The following is a 21,489-nucleotide window of genomic DNA, read 5'->3' as shown; positions in this document are numbered from 1 at the left end:
AGCTTCTCCTCTTCCTGCTCAGCTCCACCCTCCCTTGGGTGGGGCAGGGAACCTCCCCCTTTCCTGGGGACCACCCTGTTACATAACTACTAAATATCATGACTAGCAGAGACTCTTCTAAGGAACTTTCTGGAACCCCAACTGGTGGTGCCCATTGAGATGTCTCTGTACAGAACTGGGTGACATAGCCCCTCATTGCAAAGGAGGTTGGGAGTGTGAAAATGCCTTTACCTGAGCATAGCTTTCCCCATAATTAAATCAGATCTCTGTTAGAAAGGAAGAAGGAAGAGTGGTGAATGACACCACTAGGCAACTTGCAGAATCCACCGTGCTGGCTTCTGTGATTTTACCCACCCTGGTCCCATTTTTCTCCCTCTTTTTCACTGTCCTCTCCTGGGGCTCATGCTTTATGCATCAACATTCTCCAAGGCTCTGTCTTTAGCTCACTTCCCTTTCCATTCTAGGTCCCTTAACTGAGGTCATCCCACCAAACTCCTGCTTTTAGCTACTATCCCTGCATTATGAATCCCAAGTATATATCTTTAGCCTGGACCCAGTTCCTAAGCACAGAAACATTCATACATTCATCCAAAAGCATTTATTTACTCAGTACTTACTATGAGCTGGACATGCTTGAAAGTACAAACAACAACCCTTATGGAGATTGCATTCTAATGAAGGAGAAAGGCCATAATGATATAAGCAACAAATCAGATCATTCCAACTGGTGATTGGTGCAGGAGGTGCATGGGGGCGGGAGGCTACTTCCCATGGGATCACCTTTCTGAAGAGGTAATAAGGACTGTCAGTGCTAGCAAGGAGTGATCTTTTAATTCCCACCTAATGGTGCTCTATGCTTTGACAGAAATAAGACCAATTTACATCTTGGAACTGTATATTGAGTAAGGTAGAAACCTGAGTTAAGTGGTACCATATTGTCACTTGAATTAGGGGTGCTTTGGAACCCCATGGGCCAATGCCCCAGTGACTTTGCTGCTCTGTGCCCTGATCAGACTTCAGCCTTTCCCCTGGATTGATTATAACCCCCATCCTTTTCCGGATTCTCTCTAGGGGGCGCTCTTTCCTAGTTCCCTTATTTTTGCTTGCAACCTCCCCATTAATTAAACCAGCTATACCCATTCCCTACCCTGCCTCAGTTTCCCCATAGTATTCATGACCATGTGACATATATACTATATACATTTGTTGCTTGTTTATTTGTGGGTATGGTTGCACCATAATGGTGCCTCCACCAGGTCTGGGATACTTGTCGATTCTTCTTACTGCTGAATCAAGACCGAATCCAGTGTCCAGCCTGTACAATATGCTTGGTAAGTATCTATTCAATAAAGGAATGCTTGGTTTGCCTGGAGCCTCTGTCAGTCACCTCCGATCCTTCCTCCATCAGAGGGATCATCTCATTCACTCCCCTGCTTAGCAACTTTTGACAAGCCCACATTTCTTTCAAAATCAAGTGTAAATTCCTAAGCCTAGTATACTGAGGATGGCCTGGCCCTTCTATCCCTCCGGCTTCTTCTCTTATCACTCATTCCTTTAGCCTCTTACACTGCAGGCACATCACACCACTTGTAGATCCTTGAATATGTCTGTTCTTTTGTTTTCTTTTTGGGTTTCAGTTTTAGAAAATTGAGTCCATTGCTCCCTCCAGTTTCATTAGTCACATATATTTTGAGTAAGTATAAAGTCAGTGCTGGGCTCTCTTGATTTATTTTACTTTTTAAACATTTCCTCTCTCCATCCCTAATGCCCTCTCTAACTTCATTTCCCCATGTAGATGCCCACTGCGATATATTTGGCCCAGGTCCTGGATGACTTTTTTATTTTTTTTAATATTTTATTTTACTTTATATAATTCTTACATCATTTTTCATTTTTGCAAAGTGTATGCATTCTCATCTTGGTTATATTCCTCATACAATTCCCACCCCCCCTTATTTTGGCCCGATCCTTCCTCTTCTTCCACCCCCCCCCCATTAGTGTGTCTCTGGTTTATAGTTGCTTGTTGTTTTTGATTTTTCTGGATGGCTTTAGATCTTTGGTAAACAAATAGGATTCGTTTATATAGGCAAGGGCTTTTGCTGCAGCTCTCATTGTGCTCCTTACCTTCTCCACCCAACACTAAAGAGAGAGAGAGAGAGTGTGTGTGTGTGTGTGTGTGTTTGTTAAAGGTCTCTCCATTTCTCCTAAGTCCTTTCTAGATTGTTGATCTTACTGTTGCCCACCTCCTACCACAAGCACCCATTTCAGTCCTTCTTCTCATGCCAAATCCCTCTAGTACACTGCCACTGACTCTTGCAACAGAGCTGCCGTGAACAGTCTTGCCTTGTCCACACCTGGGCCTAGGACTGAATCTTACCCAAGATTGAAACTGCTGGCTGCTAGATTATTTGCATGTTGCCTGGGAATTATCCACCTTTCGGATTATCACCAGCCTAAAAAGCATGCTTGTTATTTTAGCTCTAAGTTGATTTCTGGAGGCAGAGATGATTTTGCTAGCACCTAAGAAGTGGTACAAAGACATAAAATTAAATAATTCGATAGCGGAGGCCCACCTACTGAGGACATTGTTGTCTTTTTAATTTTCTTTCAGTAAGTCTCAGCGTGGTAGAACAGTGACCTGAACTCCCAACACTTGCTAATCTCTGTTTTGATTAAGGACTCTGAAATGGAGGTATTTGTGGCCCCTGGGCATTTATGGCAAGAGATTATGTATATGAAAATGCCTTTCCTTAAGTCAAAAAGCAAATGGCTTTAAACTATTAGGCCCTAGTGAAACCTGGATAGTGTGTAAATCATCAGTGTTGTTTTTTATTGCCGAGGGTGAGGAAACATGAGCTAAAATGAGGATCTGCTGTAGGAAACAGAGGGGCCCTGGGCTCCCGGGTGCAGGGGAGCCCTGTCTCCTGCATTCAAATCCAGCTCCGCTTCCCTCCGCTATCGAAGAGCAGTAGCAACATCCACTGAGAGGATTGTTTAAGATCTTCTGCAAGGGGGTCTGACACGGGGCGGGGTGCTGAAAGTGCTCTCAGACCCTGGAGTATAGACTGGGCTCTCCTTCCCCTGGATATTTGTCTTCCTCGTGTGTGGCCTTCCCAGTGCAGTTAACTTTGTCAAGTTTCTGAAACTGAAACAGAACCCCAGGGCACTCACAGGAACTGCTTTGGAGCCTGGAGCAGGAAGTCAGGGTGGGGACAGTGGTCAGGTGAGCAAGGGCCGTCTCTGCCGGGGGAAAGGGCAGTGTTTCCACGTCAGCAGGCACGGCACACCGCCGTGCGGACACCCGGAAACATCCGCTCACTCCGACCTCAGCCTGACTCTTGCCTGACTCATCCCGTGGGCTCTGAGTGTCGTCCCACTGGTGTTCCATGGCAGAAGGTCAGAGGTCAGGGGAGCTTGGATGAAAGCAGCAGGTGCAGCCACAGGACAGGCATTGAGGTTGCTTCCGGTGGAGGTCTTAGTTGTTAGACTGTGATCCCGGGACCTGGGGCGGGGTAAGCCTTGTGAAGACCCTCCATACCTGTGATTGGGTGGGAGGGAATTAGACACCATTCATTCATTCAACAAATATGAAAAGAGACTTATACTCCAATTGAATGTTTGTATTCATTTCTTCTTGCTGCTGTAACAAATTTGCCACAACTTGGTGGCTTAAAACAACACTTTTACCTGTTTACAGTTCTGGAGGTCAGAGTCCAAAATGGATATTACTGGGCTAAAATCGGCAGGCTTTGTTCCTTTCTGGGAGCTGGAGGGGAGGCTCTGCCATCTTGCCTTTTCCAGTCTCTGCAGGCTGCCCACAGGCCTGGGCTCATGCCCTTCTTCCATCTTCAAGGCCAGGAGGCCCAGTAGAGTCTTTTTTGGGATGTCATTTCTGGTCCTCACCTTCGTCTCCCTCTTAGGAAGAACCTTGTGACAGCATCGCGTCCTCAAGCTAGTCCAGCATAATCTCCCCCTCTCAAGATCCTTGACTTTATCACACTTGCAAGGCCCTTCTTGCCATGTAAGAAACATAGTCACAGGCATCTTTGGGGAACCATTATTCTGGCATGGCCAGTCTCCTCTTCTAGGGCCCCGCATCACAGCCCAGGCTGCATTCCCCAGGCTTCCGTCCAGTGGCAAAGAGCATGCTTTGTATTGTTGCCCTGGAAAAAAAAAAAATTCCTGAGTTTGCTCTGACTGAGCTAATGTGGGTCGCAGGCTCATGGCCAAACCCATCACTGAGGCCTATGAGATGGACTCTACTGATTGATTGGACCAGGGTGTCAGGCTCTACCTGAAGCTAGAGGGGAGTCAGCTCCCTGAGAAACCTGAAAGAGGAGGTATGAGGCCTCCAAAGAGAATGGAAGGTCTCACAAAAGAGGGAGGAAGGGGGTGCTGACTTTAGTGGGCCATAATGACCTTGGGAAACGTTATGTCCATTTGCAGGCAGAAGGCGCGGTGAATCACACGGCCAGTATGAGGTAGGGCCATCACTTGAAACCTCATGGGGCCCTTTTGGCCAGGACCTCAACTTCCCCCTCCTGCGGCTAATGTGGCAACAACAGATCTGTTTAGTTCTGGGAATGCCATTGAGCTCTGCTGGTGGCCCGGGTGACAACCTCTGCCAAGGTTACTGTGGGACATACTGAGGAAGGTACACGGTTAACACAATCATGGGTGAGGTAGATTCCCTCAGAGAAAAGGGAAATTTCCATTTCACTCCTAAAAGAATCTTTCAAGCCAAAACTCAAATCAAAGAGCAAAGTATAATAACTTCCTCTGGGCAAATTTATAATTAATCCTGGATTAATTGGCCTTAATGAAGTTGAATTAATTACTAGCTGTTTGTAAAGAACTTTGAACTACCTCAGTACAAAATGGCATTAAAGAAACAGAAAGGAACCAGCTTCGCATTAACATTAAGAACAAATCCCAAATAATCGCAATTCTGCAGGCCGTTTCCTGCCAATCATTTTCCCAGGAAGCGTGCCCAGCCTGTGGAACTGCGTGGGCCCCAGGAGCCTGTTGCAGTGGAGAATGTCTCCCGGCCTAGAGGTTTGGGGTGAGTCCACCCAGGGGACAGTAACGGAGCCCTGCATGTGCCAGGCCCCAAGTAAGCCAAGATGTGTGAGGGATCCTCAGTCCAGGGGTTGGGGAAGAGCACCGAGCACCAGCCTGGTCTACAGCTCACTCAGCCAGGACAGAGACAGCGCACGTGTCCCGCTTTGCTGGCAACAGCTCTCCGGTTTCAATCGGAAGGTCCCACCACCTACTTCACTTCCAGCTCTTGGGCAAGTTTATGACCCTCACTTGGCTGGGCAGCCTTTTGTATTTCTCTGCTTGGTGCAGGGGAACCTGACTTCATCAGGGACAATGAGACTCCATGTTAGGAAGCCACAGGCCCACAGAGGCTGTCAGATTGCACACGCTGGCAGCCATCTTGTCACCACGAGAGCAGAGTGGGCCTGCGATGGAAGCAACCAGGAAGAACGAGGGATGGAGACAAAGTCAGTGCCTTCATGTCATCGTCTGAGCCGCTGGATGAGGCTACGGCAGAAGCAAGCTCTTCCTCTATATTTTTTAGTTTAGTCACTTAATTTATTAGGTTTAGTTGTTTAACTTAACAAACACTGATAGGTCTCTTACTACACTTCAAAGGGTCACGCAAATACCAATGCATTTAATTCTTACAAACTCGTGAGTTAGGAACTATGACGCCCTCCTACTTTATACATGAAAAAAAAAAAAAATGAGGCACAACAAGGTTTTGTAACTTGCTCAAGGCTTTGTACCAAAAGCAGTTATCACTCCCCTCCCACTCTTAAAGAAATGAAAGAATCTTAATCCTGCAGGTGACTTTGGAACATTAGTTTAAATTAAAAATAATTATTTATTGAGTAGATAATACTTTCACGTGATTGAACATTCCCAAAATGCCAATGTGTTTCAAATAAAATGTCTTCCTCTGTTCCTATCAGCCCACCAGCTCGCTGATGGAGCACTACCTGTAGGCACTATGTGTGCGATGCACACTAGTATCCCAAGTTCAAACACCCGAGAGGGAAAAAGATAGTAAATCATAAACATAAAAAGGGAATACATAGAATGTTAAAGGATGAGAGGTGCAAGAGAAAAACCTAAACAGATGAGGGAGATGATACGGTAAGTGTTTTAAATAAGCTGCTCAGGGCAGGTCTCATGGAGGAAGTGGCAGCTGAACTTGAAGGAGATGAGAGACGTCAGCCATGTAGAAGTTTGGGAGAAGAAAGTTCCAGGCCACACAGGTCCATGCTTCACGTGCCTGAGTAACAGCAAGGCACCAGAAGACAGTAGGTGAGTCCAGAGAGATAAAATGGGGTGGGGGCTGTAGGACCCTGGAGGCTACTATGGCCCAGACTGGGCTCTGCCTCTGAACAAGGTGGGGAGACACTGAAAGATTTTGAGAAGAGTGATGTGATCTGACTTATGGGTGAGACATACCACTCTGGCTTTGTACAGAGGTGAGGCAGTAGGAGAGCTGCAAGAAGATCTGTTAGAAAAGTGACTGCAGTGAGTCAAAATCACAATGAGCTACATTTATTAGAAAATAGAACCAGGGGCCTCGCTGGTGGCTCAAGGGGTTAAGCACAGCACTGTGAAGCTGTCCGCAGCCTCTGCAAGACATGTTCGATCTCAGGCCAGGGAGCTATCCACATGGTGCAGCAGACCTCTCCTGTCTCACCCACTGCTCCCCTCAGCAGTGTATTTCAGTAGATCTGCCTATTCTGCTTCCCACTCTGTTGCTGGTGAATCACCCCCTATGCCTCTGGTCTACACACCCAGCTCTTATATGCATTAAAAAGTAAATCTTAAAAAAAAAAATTTCCAAGGCCTCCCTGGTGGCACAAGGGGTTAAGCCCAGCGCTGTGAAGCTATCCGCAGCCACTGCAGCACGAGTTCGATCCCCGGCCAGGGAGCAACCCACATGGCACAGCAGACATCTCCTGTCTCTCCCGCTGCTCCCCTCAGCAGTGTATTTCAGTCAATCCATCTGTTCTGCTCCCCACTCTGTCTCTGGTGAATCCTCTCACCCCTCACAACTCTGGCCTGTACCCCAGTTCTTCTACACATAAATAAATAAATCTTTAAAAAAAAATTCCATCCTTGACTTTAAGTTTGAGCTGTTAGTCATAAAAGTTGTATATATGAGTCTGCTCTTAGGAGTGAGGTCTGGGTAGTGATATACATCCAGGAGTTGATGGTTCTTAAAGTCATGAGACAGATCACCAGGGAGTGATGCAGAGAGAAGATATAAGAAGGCTTAGTGCTGGGGCCTTCCCAGGCCCACTGCTATGTCTCTCTGTACCTGCCGCCCCGTCACTCAACCATGGTGCACTGCCTTGCTTTATTTTGTCCAAAGTGCTTCATCATTACTTGTTTCATCCACTGTTGCATCCCCAACAAGAACAGCGTCTGGCACAGAACAGGTGCTCTGTCACCATTGCTTGGCAAATTGAGGAAATGAAGGGATAAAGGCCTAAAACTGTTAAAGGGCAATCCGGATATTGAGCGGGTTGCCTGGCTGTGGGTCCTCACCCGCGCGCTTAAAAGGGACTTATGAATACTCCACTGCAGGCACACACAAAAGGTTAATAAAAGGTTTATTGACAAGGGAAAAGGAAATAAGGAAAATGGACAACTCAGGGAGAAAATAGGGAAATAAAGTCTTTAATGCGTCCTACCCGATCCGCCGACCTGGAAACCCAAAGGCACTCTCAGAGCTGGCAGGACGCTGCGAGCTGGTGGAGAGCCAAAATGGGGGACCCCCCCCAAAGCCCACGTGTCTGTCTTTATACTCACTTGGCTGCTTACCCCCACCCTCCGGTCCCAGCCACCTTCCCTTGGGTGGGGATGGGATGTGGAGTTCCCAGTGTCTTTGGCTTTGGCCTGGGGTGGGGGTGGAGTCCACAAAGCCTGTATGGGATTAGCTTTAGGACAGCCTTTTCCCCCTAACAGAACTAGAAACTTGGGGCCCCTCCTTCTCCCTCACGGCGTGTGCATGAGTACGGAGGCTTGCGGGTACTCTCTGAAGGGGTCAGCTTCAGCCATCAGCTCCCCTGCCTCCCGGCTGACCACCGTCATCACTGCATGTCAACAGAGCAGGCGTCCCCCGTCGTGAATGGGAGCGTCTAGGTACCGAATGAATGAACGGACGGAGGGATGGGCCCCCCTCCCCGGGCTCCTCAGGCCTCAGGGGGGCGTAGCCAGGTGGGGGAGCGGCGCCGCGGTCGGCGGTCTCGGGCAGGCCCGGCGCTTGGGCACCCCCCGGCGCGGAGCAGGCCGGGCCGCCGGGCGCAGGGAGGGCGGAAGCTTCGGGGCCGGAACGGGCGTGCCGGGCGCGTCGGTTGCGGGGGGGCCGCTTAACGGGCCGGACCGCGGTGGGGCCGCGGCGGGCGGGCGGCATGGCCGGGCGGCGGGTGAACGTGAACGTGGGCGTGCTGGGCCACATCGACAGCGGCAAGACGGCGCTGGCCCGGGCGCTGAGCACCACGGCCTCCACCGCCGCCTTCGACAAGCAGCCGCAGAGCCGCGAGCGCGGCATCACGCTCGACCTGGGCTTCTCGTGCTTCTCGGTGCCGCTGCCCGCGCGCCTGCGGTCGGCGCTGCCGGCTGCGCCCGCGGGGTCGGGGCCCGCGCCCGGCGAGCCGCGGCTGCAGGTCACGCTGGTCGACTGCCCCGGGCACGCCTCCCTCATCCGGACCATCATCGGCGGTGAGCGGGGCCGGGGCGGGAGCCGGGCTCGGGGACGCTGGGCGGAGCGGCCGGGGACGGGCGAGCACCCCGCTTCGCCGCGGGGCCTCCCCGAGGCCCCGAGCCGCGGGCGAGCCCCGCAGCGAGCGAGCGGAGGTGTCGGGACTCGAACTCGCGGCCGCTGACGTGGACCAAGCAAATACAAAGCGCAACCAAGCAAAAACAAAGTTGATTTTTACACTCTCCTCCGCCAACACCCCCTCCATGTGTTTGTTATACACGAACAAGTTATGAAAACGCCAAGACTGCAAAAACAAAGGTTTACGTGAAAAGTGTCCCCAAAAAGTCTTCACTCACCTGACATTGAGTTCCTGGTTTGCATCCCCAGAGCCGGACTCTATCCCCAGTTTCTCACGTTCTTGTGTGTCATTTCAGAAAACTCCATGTAAAGACAAGCATGTTCGTGCATATATCACCCCTTTCTCCTTTATTTTTTTTCATGTGGTAACACCATGGCCAGTATTTTACCCACTGTGTCTGGAGAGGTCTGAACATCCACCTGTAAAGCTACATCATTCCCTTTAAAGGTCACCTTAAAATTCCATTGTGCAGTCGTACCAACATTTTCTGAACTAGTCAGTTAAAGAAGGGATATTTTTGTTGTTTGAGTTTTTGCTACCCATGCTGCCGTGGATATTCTAGAACAGAAGCCTTGGGTGGGTGTGTAAGAACCTCTGTGGGACGAACTCCTACAGCCAGACTGACTGGGGCTGAGGACATGTGCATTTTCAGTCATGGTGGGCACAGCCAAAATGCCCTTCTGAGACACTGTGCCGGTTAAGTACTTTTTCACCACCTAGGGGATACATGAATACTTTCTATTTGTGAAGAAAGAGAACATTACAAATCAGGTACAAGTCCCCTAATGGCCCCTCCTGTCTCTCCAGAGGGAGACACTACTCTTTGTGAATTGCTTTCCCAGGCTTGTTTCACGTCACTTAAATCTACAGTCAGGGCCTTAAAAGTTGGTATTAGAGAAACGTGATAAAATAACACAAGCATGTGGCACAAGAGTATTTAGTTAAAAGGAGTCTCCTCACTGTTGACCACACACCTGATTTCCTCCCTGTTTTCCATTTCCTTGTTTCCTTCCAGTGATATTCCAGACCCCTACAAACACATCTGGGGGCTGTACTACCTCTGCCCCTCCCGGCAGAAGCATTCACAGAGAAGCAGATGATTTTATTGGGCTGCTGGTGGATGGCCCCCTTGGGCACTGGCTGTATGGGCCCCCTGCTATAGTGACGAGTTTGTTAAGTACTTTCATCTTGGTTAACTCCCAACTGTTCCATGTTGCAGGCAGTCTGAGGTCATTTCCCCATTTTACAGCAGGAAAGGGAGGCTCAGAGAGGGAAAGGGGCCTGCCCAAGGTCACCTGTCTGAAGTCTACTCCAGCCATGCTTCCATCACCAGGTGAACATTGCAGGGTATCCTTCCTCTACCCTTTCTTACTCTTCTGATAACTGAAGTGTTTGCTCACATTTCAGTACACTTTGGGACATTGCTCTGAGCTAATCTAGCTTGGAGGTGAAAGAGACAGGCTAAGAGAGAGAACGTGGATTTCTCTATAGTAAGCAAAGGACATTTTTGCAATCAGCCAGAAGTGGACTTGAAGCCTGACTTTCTCTCTTACTAGCTGTGTGACCTTTGGACCTAATTCTGGACCTTCACACACTGGCAGATCATGGTAGCTACACAGCAATTTATGCACAGCTTTTCATGCACATTTGCCACTTCTCAGGCAATCCCTGCTAGGAGCCGAGTGGTTTACCATCTAGTTGAGCAAAATGGAATGTAGGGAGACTGCTGTAAGTGAGGACTCCCGAGGTAGAGCTCTTCCTGCTTCCTCAGGTCACCTTATACTCCTCCAGCCTGTTCCAACAGGTACATCCACAGAGAAGCTCTTTATTGGACAAAAAGTCTTCAAGTGCCAGCCTGATCTTCTATAACCAAATCGTAACACCCCAGAGAATTTGGCAAGTCTTTGGTTTAGACTATAAAATTGTAGAAGGAAAGAAGAGGAATTTTTCCATTCTTGTACATTGTTGCTCTTACCTTTCCTCTGGCTTCCTCAGTGAGGAGACTTTTCTTAGTAACCATTGAAATGTGGCCTGGGCACAATGGAAAGATAAGACCAAGATTGCTGCTATTCTTCCTTAAATAGATCTGATTCCCACCTTCCTTGTAGGGAAAAGGAAAAAAAGTGGATTTTCTTCCTTGTGAGAGCAGACTGCCCACCTGTGTGCCCGCTCTGCCCTGTTAGGAGCTTGCATCTGTCCAACAACCTGTGTGGTGGGAGTGGCAGCCCTGTTTTTCACATGAAGGAACTAAAGCATGAAAAGTAGAATTCCCTGGGCTGGTGTTGCCATCTCAATGCTGCCCCTAGCCTGTTGCAGTTGATGCCTTTGGTAATAGACTCTCATGATCCATAATCCCTCAGCCCCCTTTGCCTTGAAATAACCATGGAGGTCAAGTCCTAGCTTATGGCAGCCAGACCCCTATGATTCTGGCTTGTTCTTCCTCTCCTGACCACTTACCTTTGCCTCTTCTCACTTATTCCCCTCCCAGCTGTAGTGGACTCCTTATACAGATGTACAGTAGATCATGTATGCCCTCAGCTCCGAGGCTTTCCAGTGGCTTCTCACTGTGCTTCGAGTAAAATCCATCCTCCTCTATGGCCCACAGGATCCAGGGTCTGGCCTCTGCCTCCCTCTGGCCCCACCTCTTGTCCCTGACTTTTAGTCAATGGCTTCGTTTCTGTTATTGAATGGGCCCACTTCGCACCTGCTGTACCCTCTGGTACACCTGGCCCCTCCTCATTTAAGTCTCAACTCGAATGTCACCTCTTGAGAGAGGCCTGTTCTGATCTGTTTTACTCACCAGTGTGTTCTAGCTGTCTGGGCCATGGCCTGATGTGGGCCTTCATTCAGGTCCAGATGATTGAAGCAGTGTCCCAGCTCCCAGGCTAGCTGGTTACAGTGAACTGAGAATTGTCTTCACAGGTTAGTGGACAGAAGCAGAGGGCCTGACTGGCAGCAGGTTCAGAGAGCTTGCATGCTGCTTCTTTCTCTCCTGCTAGGAGCTGTTGGCAGTGCTGGGTGAGGGCCACTGTCAGGTGGCAGAGTGACTCTTAGGGCTCTTTGCATATGGGACAAAGTAAGAAAAACTCACTTTGCTAGGGCCTTGGGAGTACCAGGCATGATGGGGAAAGGAGAGCTTTCCTGTAGCGGCACTGCCTGGGCAAGGCTCTGAGGCTTCAACCTGCCGTCAAGTCTGTTTCGAACCAGAGATAACCCAGCATGCAGTGAGGGGGCTTCAGCATGGTATGGAGGGAGCTGTGCTGTAGGGGGAGGAAGGGCGCTTGGCAGATCCTATAGAGTGTAAGTGTCCGGTGTAAGTTAGGCCCTTGGTGTAGATTTCTCCTAAGGTCCTCGGAGCGCCCAGGTTTGTAACCTGATTAGGCTGCACTTTAAAAGGATACATGCTGGCTGGGCAGGCAGTGCCCCTGGGATTACTAGGAGATTGAGCTCCTTTTAGGTCTCTGGCTCTCTGAGAAGGATTCACACCCCTGGCTGAATATGCTCACCTAGGAAGAGGAAATTACAATAGCTGCCTGAGTTCCACAAAAGTTCATTATATCTTAAAACTGACTCTTTAATTCCAGTGCTCCCACTCAGAATACTTCCACACACAAGGGTGGGGGGCGATTAATCGTACTTGGTGGCAATACACCTAGCGTCTATTAGCGCTGGCCTTCTGCTGGCTTTCTTGTGTTTCCCTGCTCCCCCCTGAATCCTCACAGAATCCTGTAAAGTAGGAGGAGATTATTCCCACTTCACAGGTGAAGCAGCAGAGGCTCGGAGAGGTCAAGGAGCGCAGTTCCTAGGTGTCAGGCTAGGCCTGAGCCCCCTGGACTACCAGCCGGCAAGCAGGCGTCCTCACAGGCACGAGACACGCTCTTCCCCTCCGCCCCGGAGTCGTGTTTCAGGGCGGCCTTTTTCCTCTAATCCATTTTAGAGGATAAATCTTTCAGGGTTAGAACTTCAAAAAGATTCAGTAATGTATGTTTTAAAGACTTGGGTGGGGGTGAGGGACTTGGACCCATCCTCAATCTAACTCTGGCAGGAAGGAGGAGAGCTGAAAAATGCTGGTGTCCCGGCTCAGCCATTTATAGTCCTCTGGTGGCTGTGAGGATTAACAGCGCATTGTCTCCCGGTCTTTTGTTCCAGTGGTTAATGAACAGCAGCTCTTCTGCAGCGACAAGTCGCCCTGATCTCTTGCCTCCCTGCCCATCTCCGCAGCAGGGCATCCTGCATGGCTCGCAACCTCTCCGGCCCTCCCTGCCCGCTGCCTGGCCTTCAGGGTGACTCAGGTTTACTCCTGTTCGAGGTGCAAACAACCAGAGAACAACCTTAGTAAAACTTGTTACTTCTGTGTTTCTGACATACGTGCTCTTGGTGCTGCTGCAGAGAAAGCCCCGGCCGCCCTGGGCGCTTTTATCTGGAGCGAGCCCTGTTGTCTGTCCGAGATGCTTGCTCCGGACCCAGGAAACAGGTGTTAGTGTGTGGATGATCGTGTTTCGGCCAGATTTTCTACCTTACCCTCTAGTGGGCATCCTCACGGAGAGCAGCATGGGCCAAGCAGAGAGGACAAACTGAGGCTGGGCTGCATGAGGAGTTGGGGGGCTATTCTAATGCAAAACCAACCAACCAACCCCAAATAGCCCACTTTTGGTTTTCTTTGCCTCTAGAATTTGTGAGAAATACATTATGGTATTCCTATATGTTTGTCCTAAAATAATGAGGCCGATTTAAAGGAGTTGGTGTAAGCGGGTCTGCTTCCTTCACCAGAGCTGCTTCAGCTGCTGGACTGCATCAGGCCTTGGTTCCCTGTCCCTCCCTGTGCACCCAGGGAGAGCTGTCTTTTATTTCTTCTTCCTGTTAAGGGGTGTGTGCTTCACCTGGAGGTGCTCCTCTCCTGCCTCCCCTACAGTGGCCTCTGCCGTCTCCTGCAGCTGAGGCCAGTGCTGCCATCTCTTGTGTTAACCTGCTTAAAGCCCCTTTATGTCCCGTTGGAAGTCAGCCTCAGTCAGGGCCAAGAGCGCCCCACTCAGATGGCAGTTACTGTGTTTTGCCTGCTGCCGGATCACTCTCTGACCCCACCTGCTCCTCCAAGTTGGAGCTCCTTTCGCTGGCTCCAGGAGACTCTCAAGTGGAGCTCTGTCTGCGGCTCTTTCTTCTGATGCTGGTCAGCGGGTGACTTTGCTTCGGTTGGGGTGACAGTGTGGGAGTAGCACATCAGAGATGCAGCCTTGAGTTTAAATTCATGCAGAATATTTGAGCAGGAACCAACAGGAAAGAAAAATGGAAGCAGGTAGTCATATTTCATTCTGTTGGGGTACATTTTTCTTCTCATGGGGCTTGCCCTTGAGAACAAAACATATCAAATGTTAAATCAAAGAATATTTTTGTAGTCATGCTAGGAATAGAAAATAACGCAAAGACTTTGCCTTCTTGAGGCAAATATTTTGCTGGAAGGTTATAATCAAAGTCAGAAGGGAATCGTGGCCACAGCTTTTGGTAAAGCTGTAATCATTTAAAATTAATTGCTTTTAAACTTTTCACTTAGCATCTCCTTTGTTTTCTATCAGCATGTCTCTTGGGTTTTTCTTCAAAATCGCTCCATCCAGGTTGGAATACGATTTGGGCAGGCATCCCAGGAAACAAGCCGTCAATTAAGCCCTGATACATGTTCCCTGCTCTGTCATTTTTTTGTTGGCTGGAGCCTCGGCCAGGTGGGGAGAGGCGCCCTTGCCTTGGTGCTCAAGGCCGTCCCCTTGGGTCAGCAGGGCTCGGTGACCATGCTCAGATGCTGACATTGTGGCGCTGGTGCTCTGGGTAACCCGGGAGGTAGGGTCTGGCATTTCTGCAGGGGCCTCAGGGATGACAGGGAACGGGAATGAGCCCTCCGAGGGTCCAGGCTTCACTGTACCTCCTGCTTCCACTGCCCTGCAGTGCCAGCTGCCTTCCGCCTGTTGGTTCCCTTAGAGGCTTCACAGGAACAGAGAAAAGATCTCAGGCATCTCTGCAGCTCTAGGACCAGTCCAGCACCTTGCACCTCGGAGGTGTTTAGTAATTCTTAAAAGCATTTTTATTGGGATATACTTAATACACCTTAAAATTCACCCATTTCAAGTGTACATTCAGTGATTTTCGGTGTGTATGCAGCATGTGTAGTCATCGCCATAATCTAAGTCAAGAATATTTTCTTCACTGCAGAAAGCAAGCCCATACCTATTAGCAGTCATTCTCCAGTCTCCCCTCCCCTCGGCCAGGGCATCCATTAATCTACTTCATGTCTTTATAGATTTGCTTTTCCTGGACATTTTATATGAATGGAATCATACAATATGTGCCCTTGGTCTGGCTTCTTTCACTTAGTATAAGCTTTCAAGTTTCATCCATGTTGTAGCATGAACAATGTACACTTCATTCTTTAAAAAAAAAATCTATTTTTAATTGTGGTGAAGTACATATTAAAGTTTATCGTCTTACGCATTTTTAAGTTTATGGTTCAGTGTAATTATTTTCATCTTATAAAATGGAAATTCTATGCATTGAACAATAATTCCTCATTCTCCCTCCCCAGCAGTACTTTTATGACTGAGTAGTATTCCATTGCATGCATATATTGCTTTCCTGTTTTTTATCCATTCATCAGTTGAAGGACTTCTGGATTGCTTCCACTTTTTTTTTTTTTTTTTTTTGGTTGTTAGAAATTATCTTGCAATGAACATCTTTGTGTGGATAGGTTTTCATTGTCTTGGATATCTACCTTGGGTTGGGATTGCTGGATCATTTGGTAATTCTGTGTCTATCTTTTGAGGGGTGGCCAGGCTGCTTTCTACAGCAGCTGTACCATTTTACTTTCCCCACCAGCAGTGTGTGAGGGTTCCAATTTCTTACCAACATTTGTCTGTCATTTTGAATTATAACCATCTTGGTGTGAGGTGGTATCTCATTGTGGCTTTAATTTACATTTCCCTGATGACTAGTGATGTCGAACATCCTTTCCTGTGCTTGCTGGCCATTTTTATATCTTCCTTGGAGAACTCTATTCAGATCCTCCATCCATTTTTTAAGTTGAGTGATCTGGCTTTTTGTTATTGAGTTATAAGTGCTCTTTATGTGTTTTGAATACCATTCCCTTGTTAGATATATGATATGCAAATATTTTCTCCCATCCTGTGGGTGATCTTTCCTCAATGGTATTTGAACTGTATGCAAATAAACGAATAAACATATGTTGAGAGGATTAAATGCACCCAGCCTACTACCCTGACTGTGGCAGATGTGGAATAAGTACCATTTGCTTGTTTCTGGAAGGCCTGTTAGGGTCCGTTCTGCCCCTTCCCTGCATCTGCCTGATCTTGTGCTTAGTGCCTAGCAGAAGCTGGGTCATCCCACCTGTTCATCCTCTACTAGATTCTTACCCCCATTAGGGTCATGTTCAGGGTCTGGCCTGTAGGTATGTTTTGATGGCTGTATAATCTTTAAAACTTAAAAAAAAAAAGTCATTGCCAGCATTGAAAAGTTGGGAGGTCTCACAGAACAACCTAGAGTCCTGGCTTCTCCAGGAAAACAGCAGATTTCCACGTCCTGTGAGCTGGGCTTCGGCACAGCAGCACTGCCTGAAGCAGAGCCGCGCGTGAAGCTGAGTCCTGTTGCTTCTTCCTCTGTTAGCTGCCTGGATCCTGCAAACTCTGGGCCTGTGGCCCCCATCTTGAGCGCATTTGGCCACCTGCCTGATAGGGAGGATAGATGGCACTATCACTGGTGTTTTCATCCATTTATTCAGCGATCACAAACATAGTGTGTGCTGTGTTTTGGATGTGAGGGCAGAGGCATGGGGGAGCCTGCCTTCCAGAGTGCACAGTCCTGGGGACAGTGGATGGGGGAGAAAGCAGTGGGCAGCCCCCGCAGCCTGCTCAGGTGCAGAGTTGTCAGGGTTTCCATGAGGAGCATGGGATGTGAATGGCTCCCTCTGTCTGGAACAGGCAGGAAGGGTGTCCCACAACAGGGGGACCCTGGGCTGGGCCTGGAGGGATGATTTAGAGGTTTCCAGATAGAGAAAAAGGAAGGGCTGAGCAGTTTGAGGGAAGAGTGAGAGGCATGAGGGAGGTGTGAGGCCTGGGAGTCTTCTGGGAGGAGGCACTGACTTACGGGAACTCTGGAGGATGGTTGAGATTTTCCTGTGGGGCAGATGGCAGGAACCCTCACAGAGGACTGGGTGTGGGCAGGGACAGCCACAAGGAAAGGCTGGAGTGTGGAGTCCCCAGAGGAGCCAGCAGTGCAAGGCTGAGCTGCAGAGACCTGTGGGGCCCAGGGCTCAGGGCCCTGGAGAGCCTCTGGGATGGGGTTTGGGGGAGGGTCGTTTGGGCCAAGAGACCCTGCTGATGCCTGGGAGAGAGTCTAAGGAAAGGGCCTATGGTGTGGGGCCAAGTCTGCCTCTCCCCGGTGATGGCAGCTTTCTGATCCTGCTGGAAGCGTGAACGTGAGGGCCACACCCCTGGCAGGATGAGCACTGTCAGGAAGGACAGTGTGGCTCTGGGGTGCAGATGTGCAAGTGCTTCAAAGAGGCAAGCGGTCTTCCTTTCAGAACAAAGGGGGGAATGGGCATTTGGGGAACTCCTGTCTGCTGGGCCAGTCCTAGACCTTTGGTTGTCTCCCCCACCCCCCATCACAGCCAGGCCCCGTATAGGTGCTTCTCTCTACACTGTAATTCCACTAAAACCCCTCCAGACTCCAGAGGTGAGTAGCTGGCTCCTGCTGGCGGCTTAGGGAGCACTGGTGGGGGCGGGGGTTAACCCAGTCTGACAGCCACACCTGCTTTGGAAGAAACTGTGGCTCCAGAGGGTGGCTTTATGTATAAGTCACTTTGTTAAAAAGAGAGCTTTCTGCTTCCATTCTCCCTGGATTATTTGAGTTCTGTTTTCTGCTAATTGGGCCTTTTATTTTCTTGTGCTGTGCAATAGGTTCCTGCCGCTTTGAAGTGGCGGAGGTGGGCTGGGAGGAGGGGAGGACTTAGCGTGGCGATCCTCTCTTGGCAGGAGAAGAAACAGGTTTTGCTGTTAAGAGAGAAGTTGACTTTCCCTCCTTCCCTATCTCTTGTGTTGTGATGATGCCTCTCTTGTCTTGGGGCCTTCAGGAAGGCTAAAATAATTTCCTTTGTCTCTAACCTACTTCCTGAGGATATTTATTTGGTGGCATGCACAGGTGCTACCTAAAGATAAACTTGACTTTTTTCTTTTAAAATTAGCACTTGGAATCTGCTGGCATTGACCTGTTTGGCCTCAGGAGACTTCCCTGTCAGGCCTTGGGGCTCCTCACTTCACCACAATTTTGGGGGGTGCTTAAAGTTCCATGAGGGTCAGTGGCTTGTCCTTTGTCATCTGACATTGAGGCCAGAACTCAGCCTGCCCAGTTAGGTTGTAGGGTGGCTCTGCGTGGGGCCATTTCTAGGCATTGTGCCATAAACACCAAAGACCCTCGCGTGCGTGTGTGTGTGTGTGTGTGTGTGTGTGTGTTTGTGTATACACTCAGTATTCCCTATTCTTCAGAACGATGATCCAGGACATGTGCAGAAACAGTCTTCAGAACTTATGCTGTAGAGAAGAAGACTTCCCTTGAGAAGGGCTGCATTTCCTGAGCAGTTGCCTTCTGACCTCGCAGGCAGGTGTGCTGGAACGCCTGGGAAGGGAGCGGTGCTCACCCAGGCTTCAGCGGGGCTGCGAGGAGGCCGATGCTCCCTTTGCTGCAACAACAGTGGTTGAAACATCTTCTGCGTGGGCTTGGTCAACACTGTCCAACAAGATATTCTGTAACGATGGGCCTGAGCTAGAGCTGCTTTGTCCAGCAGGGCAGCCGTGAGTCAGGTGTGGCTGTTGGGATTGCACTGTGGCTAATGCATCTGAGAAACTGAAGTTTTAATTTTATTTAATTAAATTTCAGCAGTTAGTTCTAAACCTGCATATCCAATTCCTGAGCACCACAGGCCCTCAGCCTCCACCTGCAAGACCACCCTCTGCTGCCCACCTTCCGGGGAGTGATACCACCGTCCTCCCTGGCAGGACCTCTGGGGTGATCCTCGGCATGCCCCTTCTTCCACTTTCACATGAATCGGCACCAAGTTGTGCCCTTCCTGCATGTTCTCTGACACATTGGGTTCTCCCTACCGGTCCAGCTGCTCCCTTGGACAGGCCTCCATCCGCTCCACACTGGACGAACTCCTTCACACGGTCTCCTGGTCCCAAGCCCTCTCTTGAAGCTCTCCTCCCCTCAGAAGCCAAGAATGCTTTTTAAATTGCTAATGTCATGATTTTACTTTCCTGTTTAGAAGTCTTCATTTGCTCTCCATTGGTACAAGAGCCAGACTTCTCAGCATGGCTAACAAAACCCCTGCTCGTAGGTCTGTGTCTCTCAGAACTGCAGGCTGAAGGAACTGCGTGCAGGTTTTTGGGCAGACAGACCTGCTCTCGTGGTGCATCTTCTGGCCACATGCTGTTTTCTGGGACACTTCACTAGTGGCCCTCCCCAGGCTGGAGTCGGTGACCCTCGTTTGAGGACTTCTGACATCCCGTGGGCCTGCCCTAGCTCTCATTTCCTCCTTACCCGTTGTCACTTTCTGTTTACTGGATTATGTTTTCTATTGGACTTGATGCCTTTGAGGGGGTGCCCTGTGATGATTCAGCTCTTTCCCAGGTCACAGGATAAGGCCTGGCAGAGAGTAAATACCTAATGCATGCATACACGAATGAATGAATGAATGAATGAATGAATGAGTGAATGAAGAGGTCATTTCCTACTGCCTGCAACAATTACCCACCCTCCTGTGGTGCCTTAAACCACTGGCCAAGCAGAGTTCACAGTGGAGGAAACCCGCCTGGAAGGTTAGACAAGTTAATCTTTCAATGGAAATTCAATCCTCATATTTCATTTTCAGGCCACTTTGCGTAGCAAAGTAGTTTAACTCGGAGCAGATTTCTGCCGTGCTGATGGTTAATTTCATGGCCCACAGAGGGTCAGCACACTAATGCCGGGAACACGGCGACCTCAGTGCAGCTCACCGCACACGGTGAGGGTGGCAGCCCTGTTGTTTTAGAGAAGCAGTTTTCAAACATCCTTCAACGGGCTGATTTTGAGTTAACAGGGGTGACCTTTTCAAGAACATTTTTAAAAGCTATAACATAGATCCCTCCCCAACCGTATATTTTCCTTTCTCCACGCAGTTCAAAGGGGCTGAGTTGTCTCCTAGGTTCTTGCCGGCAATCTTCAGCTTGACCCTGGTTGTTTAAATCTGCTGGAGGAAATTTGAACAAACTTGTACTTTGGTAATTCTTCTGCCTCTGTGAACCTTTAACCTTAAGGTTTCTTGCAGAGCCGGGGGCTGCATTGTCACCAGTCGTCCCTGCTGGGGCTTTCAAAGGGCATTGTCTAGTGCGTCTGTTTTCACTTTGCTACTGGAGTTCTTTTGAGGAAGGGTATTAATTCAGACCTGATTCTGAGACAGGACGAGGACTTTTAAACTTGCCCCAGAGCTTGGGGATGGGGAAATGAGCATAATGCAAGCCTGTGGCCAGTGCCAGTGATTGTTCTGCAAATACTCTGTGAAGGAGAAGGCAGAGGAGGCCCTCAGAGGTCGACTGGGCACATCAGCTGTGCAGTGGCGGACCCCAGCTCTACCTAGGTTTCAAATGTACTTGTTTGACTGACAAAAGAGGTCTCTGTCTCCAACGGTCAGGTGATGGGCCACAGCCCCTCCCGAATGTGCTTCCTACAATGCCTACCTCTTAGGAAACTGGGAGCCAGACATGAACTTGGAATCCACGTATGTTACAAAAATGCTTGCGTGATATGACGCTTCCTGGGGAGAGGCGCAGGCTCGTAGAGGTGAGGGGTAGGGATTTGATGCTGCTCCTGTCCTGTCCTGAATTCTGAGTCACTGCTGTCAGCTAGCTGGCTTCATTCAGTCCTTTATGTGTTTTCTCAAAGGAAAGTCCAAAGAAGCAAGAAAAGGTGTGACATCTTGGTCAGAGGCTCCCTTCGGGGCTGGTTTCTTGGGTGAGGCAGTGTTGAGACTTGACTCTGCCTGCCCCTCCCCAGCCAGCTCCTTGCTTCCCTGTCACCTACTCTTTGCAATAGGTTGGAGGCTGAGCACCTGGCTGGGTTCTTGGGCTTTACTACATTTCTTTTTCCAGATTTCTTAGTGTCCTGAAGATTTGGCTAGGTGACTTCGTCCTTTAAGATTAAACACTGCAGACGGAAAAGTGTGTCGTGACTAATTATTTCATCCTTCAAAAGGCAAGCAGTTGACTGCAACTAGGCATCAGGCCCCACTGGCAAGCATGCAGGTGGCTCCTGCTTCCATGTAGCTCAGGGCCTAGTGAGAGAAACAGACAGAAATGTGTAGAATCCTGTATTTTGATAGTGCTCTAAGGGGCAGTACAGCATGCCTGGGGGACTGATGGAAGCAGGGAGCCTAGTTTGGAGGCTGGGGAAGGCCTTTCTGAGGAAATGAAGTTTAAGGTGAAATCAGAAGGTTGACCAGGAGTGGCCACTGGGAGGAAGTGGCACATGGGAGGCTGTGAGGCCTCAGCTCCATGCTGAGGAGGTCAGTCTGTTGGACCGTGTCAGTTGGTTT

General features: G+C 49.4%; 1 protein-coding gene across 1 annotated transcript in view; it reads left to right on the top strand.

The window, feature by feature from the left end:
- Window positions 1–8,414: 8,414 nt before the first annotated feature.
- EEFSEC (eukaryotic elongation factor, selenocysteine-tRNA specific) overlaps window positions 8,415–21,489 on the top strand; it is a 196,612-nt gene continuing 183,537 nt past the window's right edge. The window contains exon 1 of the mRNA XM_037524095.2: window positions 8,415–8,751. Coding sequence (XP_037379992.1) covers window positions 8,442–8,751 — 310 coding nt within the window. The 5' untranslated portion in view covers window positions 8,415–8,441. The remainder of the gene's footprint in view (window positions 8,752–21,489) is intronic.

The sequence above is a fragment of the Talpa occidentalis genome, unplaced genomic scaffold, assembly GCF_014898055.3.
Source record: "Talpa occidentalis isolate TD23 unplaced genomic scaffold, MPIMG_talOcc4v2.1 talOcc4.10, whole genome shotgun sequence".
NCBI classification, from domain to species: Eukaryota; Metazoa; Chordata; class Mammalia; order Eulipotyphla; family Talpidae; genus Talpa; species Talpa occidentalis.
Note: the sequence above shows the minus strand (reverse complement) of the source record. Positions and strands in the feature narration are given on the sequence as shown.